The sequence below is a fragment of the Ursus arctos genome, unplaced genomic scaffold (genome assembly GCF_023065955.2).
Source record: "Ursus arctos isolate Adak ecotype North America unplaced genomic scaffold, UrsArc2.0 scaffold_14, whole genome shotgun sequence".
Taxonomy (NCBI): Eukaryota; Metazoa; Chordata; class Mammalia; order Carnivora; family Ursidae; genus Ursus; species Ursus arctos.
In genome coordinates, this window is record NW_026622808.1 from 54,449,100 (window position 1) to 54,462,406 (window position 13,307).

The window sequence follows — 13,307 nt, forward strand, 5'->3', positions numbered from 1 at the left end:
TGAGACAAAACACAAACAAAAAAGGAGTTGGTGATGAGCTCCCAAGAAATAGAAGTGATTCTGACCCCAGACTTGTGTTCAGCAACACTAATTCCAGAAGGCAACAGAACACCACATTGGAATTCTTTGGCAGTTTGGGATCCAACCTTTGTACCAACCAAAAAGGTATCTTCATACTTAAGTCAATATAATGACATTCTTTAAAATCCAAGAGGATAAAACATAGTTATATTTTTAAAAGTAACTTATTAACTGTTAAATATTTAAAAATTGAGAAATCAAAAAATTAGAATGCAAGAATGGGAAGAGGTCTTGTGGCTGGCAATGCAACTAGGTAAAACATTGATATCTCATTGATTCTGGCAAAATTCTGGTTAAAAACAATATGTACATATAAAATTATTCATGAGAAAAATGTTATATGTATACTTATTATATACACACACACACATGCACAGATACATAATATCTAATACATATGTATGCTGTGTGTGTGTGTATGTGAAAATGGCATATGTGTGAAAATGGCATAACTAGAATTTAAATCAATGACCCTAAATATCACCAAGACAGCAAAGTATACAGTAAGGGGAAAAAAGAAACTGAACTTGTTTTAAAATGGAGAGACTCTGGAAAGATAATTTAGATTTAAAATTATGGTTACTAGAGAAGTATATACAAAACACCTTGGTAAACTTACAAACAAACTTAAATTCGCATAATATAAATCTAACATCTAGCCTTCAAAATACCCAAGGAAGATAAAGCTTTAAATCAGAGAACCAGAAACACTGTTCACAGAGGAAAACACAGTGAAAACTATGGAAAGAGCAAGTAAGTATGAAAAACAGAGCATGCAGAAAATAGTATCAAAAGCAAAGCCAACCATTGTCATTATAAAAACAGAAAGCTAGAGAATAAGCCATGCATTAAATGACACCTCATCAATTTATTAATGGCTTGTGGCTGTGAAGGGAGAATACTACCACATTATAAGAACACATGCATTCCAATTTCAGAATTACTGAGGTATAAAGAACTAAGAGAAACCCCAGAACCAAGATAATCCTGATAATGCATTACATACAAAATATACAGCTAAAACAAGGGAAGAGAATCTAGTGAGAAGAAACAAAAAGTAAAAGGTAGTCAAAAGATATATCAGGAAGATAAAAACTAAATGAGGTCTCTGGTCCCTATTCTAAATTCCCTGGAGAAAGAATGTGATTTTCTTAGGTTGGGCCACGAGTTCACCCAGGCCCAATTAACACTGGTACAAAGTCGGCTTCCAGAGCCAGGTGTGAGTGAGGGTTGCCCCAAGGGTCACTGTGAGCTGGGTGAAACTGCAAGAGAGGTCAACAAGATGTCACATTCTTTTCTTTTTGATTGTCTTTGTTCCTTAAATATTTTCAGATTTGTCAAATTTAATTCTTTAATTTCAATGTTTTGTGAGAGCAAGGACCATGTCTGACAATTCTTTCATTTTCAAAATTTTTCAGTTCAAATACAGTTACAGAAGACACGGGGTAGCTACTCAATAAACATAATCGTAACTGGGTTCTTTTTCAGGATCCTTACAAAAATAGTAAAATGGAAAACACACCCACACATATTTTAAGCTCTGATTTGTACAGTACCTAGAGATCAAAACGATGGTATTGAGTCGTTCCTCAACCTCCTTATTCAATTAATAAAATCCACGTATTGTTTCTGAAATCCAAAATGACCACACAAACTCAGTTAATTTTTTTAAACGTTGAACTTGCTAGACATTGTGAACATAAACTTACAGGCAAACTGAAGCTTAGCTTCTCTGCTGACAATTGTTCCAAGTGAATTTGTTGCGAAACACTGGTAACTTCCTGTGTCCCAGTTTCTGTTGGGGTTAATAACCACGAGATTTCCTCCATTCAACTTATAACGATATTCCATACTCAGGTTAATATCACTTCCATTCAGCTGCCATCTGTAAAACAAATGTCAAGGTTTTTCCCCTCTTTGTATATTTAAGTTAAAAAAAACCCACATTATAAAATTCACTTTATTTATTTATCTATTTTTTTAAAGATTTTATTTATTTGACAGAGACAGCCAGTGAGAGAGGGAACACAAGCAGGGGGAGTGGGAGAGGAAGATGCAGGCTCATAGCGGAGGAGCCTGATGTGGGGCTCGATCCCATAACGTCAGGATCACGCCCTGAGCCAAAGGCAGACGCTTAACGGCTGCGCCACCCAGGCGCCCCTATAAAATTCACTTTAAACATCACCTCTCTTACAAATAAAAGGCAATAAATATATCATTCCATTGTGACGTATCTGAAGCTCAAACATGACCCATTTATCAGAAACAAAGGTTCAAGCATAGTAGAAAGCACAACAGAATAGCATCTAGAAGTTAAAGATTTTTCACTGTTTTCTGAAGAGGGGAGAATAATTTGTTGACTAGGGGGAAAATGAGACTTGGTCTGTAGCGGCAAAGATGAAGTAGAAAGTGGTGGTAATTACCTCATGTGCTTCAAGCCAATCTCATGTTGCCGATGAAGGGGGGGAAGAGCACACTTCTTTGATTTATTCAGACTGACTGAGCACATTTAATAAATTAATTGGATAAGTGCTCAACTATCCATTTCAATTTGTCTGGGTAAATACCCATCCCTGAGGCACTCTCCAGTCTTCTCAGCCATCACCACGCTATTTACTAAATGGTACACTGCGGGAAAAGACCCTAAATGCCACCTAGGCGGTCTCACACAGTAAAGGCACTAACCCCAGAGCCATATCTATCAATGGGAAGCCAGAAGAAAAAAGGAAAAAGAAAAGATGCTGGTTTTTAAACAAGAGTTTTTAAACAGAAAAACCAGAGTTCTTTTTTAAAAGATTTATTTATTTGAGAGGGAGAAGAAGAGCGAGCAGGGGGAGGGGCAGAGGGAGAGAGAGAATCTCAAGCAGACTCTCTGCTGAATGTGGAACACGATGTGGGGCTCGATCTCACAATCCTGAGATCATGACCTGAACTGTATTGGAGGCTTAACTGACTGAGCCACCAAGGTGCCCCAGAAAAATCAGTTTTTAAACAATGAGTATACTTGCCACATCAAAGTAGACTTCACCTTTAAAAACTCAGAAATATCCCATAGTCTCCAGAACAAATCCATTGTATAAATTAGAGCCATCTACCTCTTAGAAGACTTAATTTTTATAGTAAAAAAGAAACCACTATCAGTTCTATAAATTTTTGTGTATTATAACAACGATCATCTCAGCTGCTCTTTGTAACTTTGAGAAGGTCTGTAATCTAATACTCATTTTATAGATGAGGATTTTGATAAAAAAGTTGAGTGAGATGTCAACTGTTCCCAAATACTTCATTGTTGGATCAGAAGTAGTCCTCATCTGAATTCTAGCTCACAGTCCTTTTATCATGTCATGTGCCATTTAAAAAATGTTGTATTAATATATAAAATATTTAACCTGAACATATTACATGCTCTAAAAGCAAATAAAGACATGAAATGTTAACATTATCACAAATAAAAGTATGAAAAGTTAAATGAAATATTAGCTGTGAAAATGTATAAATTTAGTATGGAAAAGTCTCATAAAGAATCATGAAATGTTTTATAAAACACAATTTGATACCATTCATATAAAGTTTTAAAACACATGAAAGTGATAAACCTCCACTTTAAAGTATTTTAAAGCTCTCCTAGAGAGAAAGTGGGGTAAGTTAAAGGGGGTAAATAATAGGAAATTCAGTTTTTTTGTTTTATTTCTTGAGGAGTGGTTATATGGATGCTGATCATTGCACTAGATTATATGTTTATATCATTTTCTGTATATGAATATTACATAATAGAGTTTTAATAATAGAAGCCATAGGGAATTAACAAATGTACCAGTTTAGCCCCACGTTTCAGTGAACTCTCAGGCAGGTGCACATGCAGACAAATACATGGGAAGACGTAGTCCCACACACGCTGGGCCTGAATAAAGAGGAAAGTAAAGCACAAGTGGGTGGGTTGAATTTTTAAGCTGAAATGGTTTGCCAGTTTCTGGGCAACTCTACGCTTGCAGTGGGAAAAACTTCTCTAAGCTCAAACCAGAAAAGATGTAGATAATCTCACATACTTTTGAATAGACTCTCATGACAAAGGGTACTGGTGTTTTTGTTACCTACAAAATACAGTTTGTACAGAAAAAAAGGATTTTAGCTCTAGAGTTAGAATGTTTATGGCCTGACTAAGCATGCCTGATGGCTTCATTTGAAAATTGTGCTTTTGTGTTTAGCTGATGAATAATAAAGGTATAGTGGCTATGCGGAAAATTGTAAAGATAAATAAAAATATGGAGAAGCACTTCTTCTTGCCTATTTAATAGCTGGAAAGATTTAAGAGATCATAACGTATGTGGGAGAATACTTTATTTCAGTAAGTGTCTAAGATCTAAAAGCTATCATCCCAAAGCTTTGACTAAACAACTAAAATGGAAAAAAATTTTTATGCATAAATGTTTCTTACTTCCTTTAGCTCAATCTTCATATAGACTGAATCCCTAGATTATTTCATTATGTGAAAAGGCAAAATCTACTCTCTTTTAAATGTTTTTGCTACACCAAAAGAGTGCTTTTGCTTTTGCAAACTCTTCAGAGCTAAGATTTACATGACATACCCGAAAGAATGTTAATTTTCTTTTAACAAGGTGATATAATTATTTCTCTTCTTAACACTATTCATCATTAACTGGACCTCATCCCGAGGTGATGTTAAATTTTTCAATCTCTTATTAAACATTAATTGTCTTTCCTCTTGTTGAAAGTATGTGAATTAAAAAGGCCTGTATTTATTTAAACTCTGAAATGTGTAAGGAATCTCTGGGTCTGAAATTCCAAAAATTATCATATCCTGAGAAAATAGTATACTTATGTTCCCAATGCAAAATATTCATATTTGGGCCTGATTTCTAAGTATTTCTGAGATTTTCCTCTGTACAAGAAACATTCAGGAAAACTGAAGGCAGACACACATACTCCTTTTACAGAGTATGTGTCCAATAAATCTACAAATTAGATGAATTTTCTTGGCAGTAAATTGTAATCAGCTGTTCAGAGTTCATGAACACAACATGTAGTCATAAAGTATTACAGGTGAATGACACATTTAGGCCATGAATTTGGGAAGCTTTTAGAAGTAGATACTATCTTTTAGTTTTGTACATTCACAATTCTTTGTAAAAAATGCAGATGTCCACTTTTATGAACAAAATGTGAAATTCATGAGAAACTCTAAAGTTTTGGAATGAAATCTTTTTGAAATGACAAAATTGTTTAAAAATTCATAAAAGTAACATTTGCATACCCAAATTCCATTCCAAAAGGCGTAATGCAGTGATCTGGAGCAAAAGAAGACAGCCCCATGGCTCTTGGGGCTGCAGACACAGTGTTTCAATCCTATAACATTTACATTGTGCTCTAGAAACAGACTAACCTTGTAGCTTTAGCTCAGTGGTAAATGTCACAAGATTAAGCACCTTTGTATAATCATCATGTTGTAACACTCTTGAATGATCTTATAAGTTCACTGCCAGCCTTCATTGTTCAAATGCTCATTCTACACAAATTAGGATTTGCTTTTAGAATCCACAAGTGAGAAATGATTTAATATTCACATTTCACAAATCTACTGATTCTCAGGCAATGAGCTCTCATCCCCTTGCGTTTCTTGGTGTGGAGGTTATATGTGAATTTGCCTCTGGGCCAATAAGTAGAACTTGGGAGCTGGAATGAGAAGTCCTGGGCTTCACATTCTGCTAGCCTTCCTGAGATAACATGCATTTGATCAATCCACTTCTCCTACAATCTCATCTGCATGCTCTCTACAACCGGGTGCTAGAATCTCCTCATTGGAGGGAGGCTGGGCAGGTGGAGTAAGGAAACTGGGCAAGCCCTGTTCAATGGAATGGCGGAAGTCTATGGCCAATTTCTCCCTCAACATTTTTTAATACAATTTCTTTAAAACATTGTGCATGCCCTTGAGGCAATAGGTTTTGAATTTTGAATATAACATAGGAGCTATTAAAATTGGCAGTTACTACTTTTTCATGATGAAAACTATACTTGTTACTCCTGGGAAATACACTAAATCATCAGTGACTGAGAGTATAAGAATCATGGCCTTCTAATACAAAGAACACACTATGTGTAAGAGTGTGGCTTTGTGTCTGCGTGTCTCTGTGTGTGTGCGAACATGGATTTATACAATGAGTTAAACCAGTATGAAAAGCCTAAACTTTCAGAGTTGAAAAGTGCTTTGAAAGCATGATCTCCAATGAACGATGACTGTTTCAGTCACTGCTGAGTTCCCACCATCAGCCATAATAGAAGGTGCACAGTAGGTGCTTATGGAATTTTCCCGAGTGGAGTAACCTAGCCATGACCATATGGTCATCCCTCACTGTAGTCATCTATATTAGCAATAAACATCTCAAAGATGAGCAAAGAATGCATATTTATTTTCATTTACCTTATTAGTTATGATTTATTTACATTACTAGTTATTACAGGAGATGGCAAGTCTTACAAAAACCTCACCAGCATGAACAGCAATCATGAATATTAGCATAGATTGATCCCGTCAGTATAATTTAAGGCACAGAGCCTGAAAGAGGGTCTTTCACTAGAACGTGATAACAAGGTTAGAGACTGTCACCCTTTGAAACTGAAACTAACAAAATCGAGCGACTTCAGGCAGTTTTCAAAATAATCCCCGGATATAATTTACCTCACAATTGATTATACAAAGGTGATGTTCTTCAGGACATCTACACTATCGCACCAAATCTGGTCACAGGAAAATGGAAAAATACGAACAATATGCTTGTGAAAAACAAATGTCACATGTTAGACTTCAACATAAAACAAAGTGAGAAGAACAAAACAATTTACTGAAATCTTTAGGGAGCGGGGCTAGGTTTGGGAAATAAGCCCGCACAAAACACTTGTTAAATCAACAGGCAATACTTTATTTGGGGTTTGACAGGAAAATTAGGAATTTAATCACAGAAGCAATTTGCGGTTTTAGATGCGGCTTTCAAGTTAATAAGCAAATGCATTTGTGTTCAAATGCAATGTTTGTTAATATGTTTACTGAAGTGATGAGAATAATTGCAGCCCTTGAAAGAATGAATGTTCGAATTTGCATATTCAATACTTTATCCAAAAATAACTAGTTAGGCTTCAGCAATAATTGCCAAAGATATAAATGAGTTAAACTGCAATGCTGTGTTTTTAAAAATTAAGTTTTTAAAATGTGTTTTATGACATAGATTCCCATTTCTCACTCATTGATAAATTTTAAGCATATATATTTAAGGAAAAAAAAACTACTGGGATCAAAAGCAACTCTTCAGTTTACAGAGTTATAGCCTGGTTCAAATTGATCAGTCATTGCCTTATCAGTCATTATTCCTACGAGAATTACAGAAGAGGTTTGCTGTTCTTGCCTTCTCTGCATCCGTTTTTGCTCTTTGTGGTAGCAGTGCCCTCTCACTTCCTTTGAAGAGGCTGCTCCTCACGTGACCTGGCCCGGCCACTCAAAACAATCCATGTCTCGGCCTCAGTGATTAGTTAAGAATACAAAGGGGACCCAACTGATTAAACTTGGTTTTGACCATTATGTGTTTTCCTTCCTCCTCATCCCACTTCAAAAACTCAAGAAGAACAAATGATGTAAATTAATTTTTACACTTCTATCTGTGATATCCAAAATCTATCTTCTACATTTTTCTTGGGTTATCGATTGCTCACACTACTAGCTATCTTTTTATTTCACGTTTTTTCTGACACCATTTGGAAATTTTGATGACACTAACAGGAAGGATGCCCCCTTTTTTTAGTTGCTTTGGGGAGGATATAAGTAAGCCTCATGTTCTTTGTCACTTCATGGGCGATCTGTCTTAAAAACGAGCCAAAAAAAGGAATCAATCCAAACTTGAGAATATGTTATGAAATATACTATTGATCACTTCTTACCCTCTGATCCTTCATGACATTCTTTTTTTTTTTTTTTAAAGATTTTATTTATTTATTTGACAGAGATAGAGACAGCCAGCGAGAGAGGGAACACAAGCAGGGGGAGTGGGAGAGGAAGAAGCAGGCTCATAGCAGAAGAGCCTGATGTGGGACTCGATCCCATAACGCCGGGATCACGCCCTGAGCCAAAGGCAGACGCTTAACCGCCGTGCCACCCAGGCGCCCCCCTTCATGACATTCTTGACTCCTAAACACGATCTAATCCCAAATTTGCTTTGTTTTCCCCCATTAACCTCATTCTTTTTTTTTTTTTTTTTTTTCATGCTCCACTTTAACAGGCACTATTTGCTAGGCAGTTGGAACGTAAGGATGAGGAACACACTGTCTTCACCTTTAAGGGAGTTCTAGCCTACCAAGGCAATAGCACATTTCATTTTGATAAGTTTTATCACACAGGTAGGCACAGGGTACAATGGGCAGCATCGGAGCACGGGAGCCAGCACAGAGGACATTAAAAGGCTTAATGAGAGGCTTCATGAGAGAGACAGTAATGCAGACAGAGGCTTCATGAGAGAGACAGTAATGGAGACAAATTCAAAATGCCCTGTAAGAGATGCTGTCTCCCTCTGCTTCTCTCAGGCACTATAGATATTCTTTACTTTTTAATGGTTAGTGATCATTCCAACCATGTGAACATTTCATTGCTCTTAGTGGCTGATGATGAGTATGGGGACCAGAACTCATCAGCCGGAGAAATCAGGATGCTAAAACTTGTTGCGCATGAACATAAAACACAGAGAATCAGGCCTACTGATCCAGCAGAAAGGATTCTATCTCTTTAAGGGCCAAGAGAATTTAGAAGAATAAAAACTCTTATTTGCCTTGAAGCAAGCATAAAAGTGAAATAATACTGACATCAGATCTTACATGGCAACAAGATACATGTAAGAGACAAACTGCATATAATAAAAAATTATAATTAAAATATATATCAGATATTACATAGAATATAAAGTATATTATACACGGTCCATATGCTATGTTCTGTATTGTACATGTAGAAAATACAGCATATACAAATATAGTACATATATAGAGCCACATATATTACTTTATGTGGTACAATGTACAGTATTATGTGGTATGTGTACATACATGTATACGTGACTATGTATATATAGACAATAAATGACCTCAGACTTGACTTCTTTACATTTTACTCTTTCAATAAATGGTGAGCAGAAATTAGTCTATTTTCCTTTTCTATCTTATACTGAATGCATTTAGTAGACTTTTGGTAAATTCTGTTATAGGGAACCATGACTAAAAAAGGGAGAAACTGTGCCAGGGGACATGATATTTTGCAACGATATTTAGTCCTTATAACCTGTATATTGATATTGTTCACACTGTACTTTATTAACATAGTTTACTTATCATATAGAGCTGGAAGAAAATAATGTTGTTATTTCCTTTTGAGGAGAATAAACAGAAGTGTGATGGTCTCAAGGGTCAGTCTAGAGCAGTGCCATCCAAAAGAACTTTCTGGAAGCATAAAAATGGTCATCGGTTCCTTCTAGTACAGCAGCTATTAGCTGCTGTATTACCACACATGCCTACTCAGCACTTGAAATAAGGCTGCCTAGGGGTGCCTGGGTGGCTCAGTTGGTTAAACATCTACCTTCAGCTCAGGTCATGATCTCAGGGTCCTGGGATCAAACCCCACGTTGGGCTCCCTGCTCAGCGGGGAGTATGCTTCTCCCTTTGCTCCTCCCCCCTCTCGTGCTCTCTCTCTCTCTCAAATAAATCAATAAAATCTTTTTTAAAAAAAGCAAGCAAGCAGGCTGCCTTAATTGAGCAAATATATTTTTTATTTAACTGATCGAAATCTATAGGGCCAACTTCTGGCTACTGGCTACCATGTTGGACAACATAGCTCTTAAGTCTCAAGCTAAACTAAATGTTGAAAACGTAAAACCCATGTGGGCCACAGTCTACGCTAAGACTTATTTTCTTTGGCCTACATTACAACTAAAAAGAAAGGCAGAGTCAACACTAGAAGGAGAGAATCCAAAGAGAAAACACCTGAATTTGAAAGGATCTCTTGAAAAGCTTTTGTTACACTAGACTGGGATATCTGGATGGTAATCAGGAGCCAGTGCTGCTAAGTAGTCATGACCATTCAATAGGCTTGTGGCTGAGTGCTGGAGTTTCCAGTCATTTTTCACAGTGTCTGTATGTTCTTAGGGCACACCCACCTCTTTTAGCTCTGTTACTTGCCTGGTCCCCAGAGGCATTTGCATATTTTAACCTGTCTAGCTCCACCAATACATGGTTCCTTTAAAGGCTGACTGACATCAGTAGAAGTGACCTGGGATCTTATTTGGGGTCTTTCATCTGAACAAATGGTGAACATTTATAACCCCATGAAAGTCAGAGAAAGCCCCTCCCATTTAAAAAAGTTATTAATACTCCCTCAGGGTAATCTCTTTCAGCTTCATCGGCAATTACAATGAGAATGGATACTAATTAACCTTTAAATACAGGCTTTGGGGCTTAGGTGGGGAGATGCAAAAGAAAGAATAAAATTCTCAATTAAACCCTAACACAAGTAATTTCTCTTGAGAATTTCTGAACTTTTGGATTTCTACTATGACCAATTAAGAGTTCTTTTTACCCAATGGGATAACCAAGAAAAGATCTCCCATCAGACAGGTCCGTCTCAGTCTACAAGACAGGCTCGGGCTTACGAAGGGCATTCTTTTCCAACACTCTTACACTTTATTCCGAATCTTGGGAAACATATTTGGATTGTCTTTAACTTGTAATTTCACATGAACCAGTGATTTTCCTCCATGGTATCTATTTATCTATCTAGCTGCTTATATTTATACTTACAAAGAACCAAATGTTTCTCTGATTTCATGTAAAAAAGAAAACCCCCATTTTTATGTCTTCAATGTTATTCCATGCTTATACCATTTATCTGTAGTTTTTAAAAGATAGCAAAAAATACGAATAAGCAAGCATATTTTCTTCTGAAATATTTAAAGAATACTATGGAACATTACATGACTGACTATTAACATCCAAAGCTAGAAGGAAAAAAAAAAACAAACAGGCTGTAACTGATGGTATTGTCTAAATAGATGAGGTCATAATTACAACCTACATTGTTCTATACTCCCATTTACTCTACCGGCATAAATGCTTACACAGATAACATGAATAACAGAATTGTTATAGGGAAGCCTAATATTTTCACAACATAAAGAGGTTCCCTTGTGCTTTTTCAAGGTCTTGACTTCTAGTGACTAAAAACCTTTAGTTTAAGCGGAACTTTATATTGGTTACAAGTCTTAACTTTAGAAAATCTTTAGAGCTATAATGAAAGTGTCTGCTCTATTTGGCTACAAACCAAAGTACTTTAAAACAATACCTAGCATGTTAAATTTCTGCATTTATTAGACATAAAACAGATGAACCAATTTAAGTCACATATCTCCTAGTCTCATGTACAGATTTTGTTTCAATTGCAACATACAGCATCGCAGTCCACATTATAAAACATAAGAAACACTTTGTAAATGGCAGGACCTCTTCATCAACATTTTATACATGTTGTCAGTATGCTTAAAAACACACTCTCTGGCATTACAAGAAATACTCGATATATAAAGAAATGATTGCAACGAAAGACTATTTCTGGATTTCTGAGCTCAAGACTTCTTGCTATTTAATAAAATTTTACAAGCATAAACTCTTCATTTAGAAATATACTCCTGTTTGACAAAATCTTGTATCTAATGACAATTTTTCAGCTGAACCCATTTATCATCAAATTATTCATAAGATAAATGCTAGGAATACAACTTTTCTGACAGCAGAGAAACAGCCCACAGATGAGTCATTCATATGGACTCTTTTATCATATTACGGTCATATCTAAAAGGAGAATCTTCTGTTCCAGGGAGAAACAAATGGATGCATTTAGAAAATGTTAGAATGTCCTATGAAAATGCTGGGGGAAAATGTTGCTAGGATAACATCTTATTAAAGTTGATCTGTTCAACTTTTCCCCAGAGAGGAAAATATTTTCAGATGTTACTTCTGCTTATGTCTGATGAATTGAACTATTTGATAAAATACAGATTCTTGTTTTTTTTTTTTTTTTAATCTTCTGTTATACTTTTCTTATTTCTATAGGGTGAGGAAGAGGCAGCGAGAAAACTTTTTATCACCTCTGTCAGTTCTAACCAGTAAGCTGGAATCATTGTTTATTTTGTTGCAAGTACACAGCAGGTGCTCAATAAGCATGTTTTGAATACTGTTGGAAGAGACTGATCTTGATTACTTTCCTGATGCAAAAATACAAAGGTCTACCTTTGAACCCAAGGATGACCCAGTTTAAGGAGGAATGTTGGCTTCTATTACTTACATGGATTAAGAAAACAATAGAAGTTCAATACCATCTACGTGACTACTCTAAACACTTAGAATTTTATTAATATAGGCTGAAGTATGCCTGTTCTGCAGGTTATAGAAAAGGTTTTGCCAAGAAACTAATACTGTAAACAGAGTTTTCGAGACAAATGCTCACAGTATTCAAAAGAGCATGTTGTTTTCAAGGTGCCTCAAGCACTTTTTCGTAGCCACTTATATGAAAGCAGCATATGCTCTTTATAAATAATTCATTTCTTCATTAAATTGGGTCACCTAAGCACACCTAAGTAAAAATTGTTAATCTTGTGTTCTTTAAAAAAGTAAATACCCATCCCATCCAAATAAGCTACCATCATCCCCCAAATGTTAATATTTTTATCTTAAGGTGATGGGAATTCAGATTTTTTTTCTTTTTTTTTCCTTATACCTTTCTGTATTGTTTGAAGGTTTTCAGTGAACAAGTATTACACATGTACTCTGAAAAATGCATACTTCTATATGCAAAAACCTACTAAATTAAATATAACTTCTCTCCAAGAATAATTAAAATGACTTTAGTAAGAATGTTATTTTATTCTTCTATACTTAATGAATCTTCAAACACATAGTAAAATGGTAAAGAAAGAAGTAAAAATGCTAAAAAATATTTTTTTAAAAACTATGATTTCTAAATACCTTTGGAACATCTGATTTTATCCCCACAATGGATATATATGCTTCCAATGACTACATTTAAACACATGTTTGTGCATTAAATTGCACTATAAATAAGTGAATACACACCATTTATTTAAGAGATTCTACCATGTCTCTTGTAAATCAAGAAGTGCTCTTGTAAA

At 35.6% G+C, this 13,307-nt stretch overlaps 1 protein-coding gene across 1 annotated transcript in view; it reads right to left on the reverse strand.

Annotated features, from left to right (window-relative positions):
* The window catches only part of CNTN3 (contactin 3), a 244,839-nt gene that overhangs the window by 207,161 nt on the left and 24,371 nt on the right, over positions 1–13,307 (reverse strand). The window contains exon 3 of the mRNA XM_026501250.4: positions 1,791–1,966. Within this exon, the coding sequence (XP_026357035.3) occupies positions 1,791–1,966 (176 nt within the window). The remainder of the gene's footprint in view (positions 1–1,790; positions 1,967–13,307) is intronic.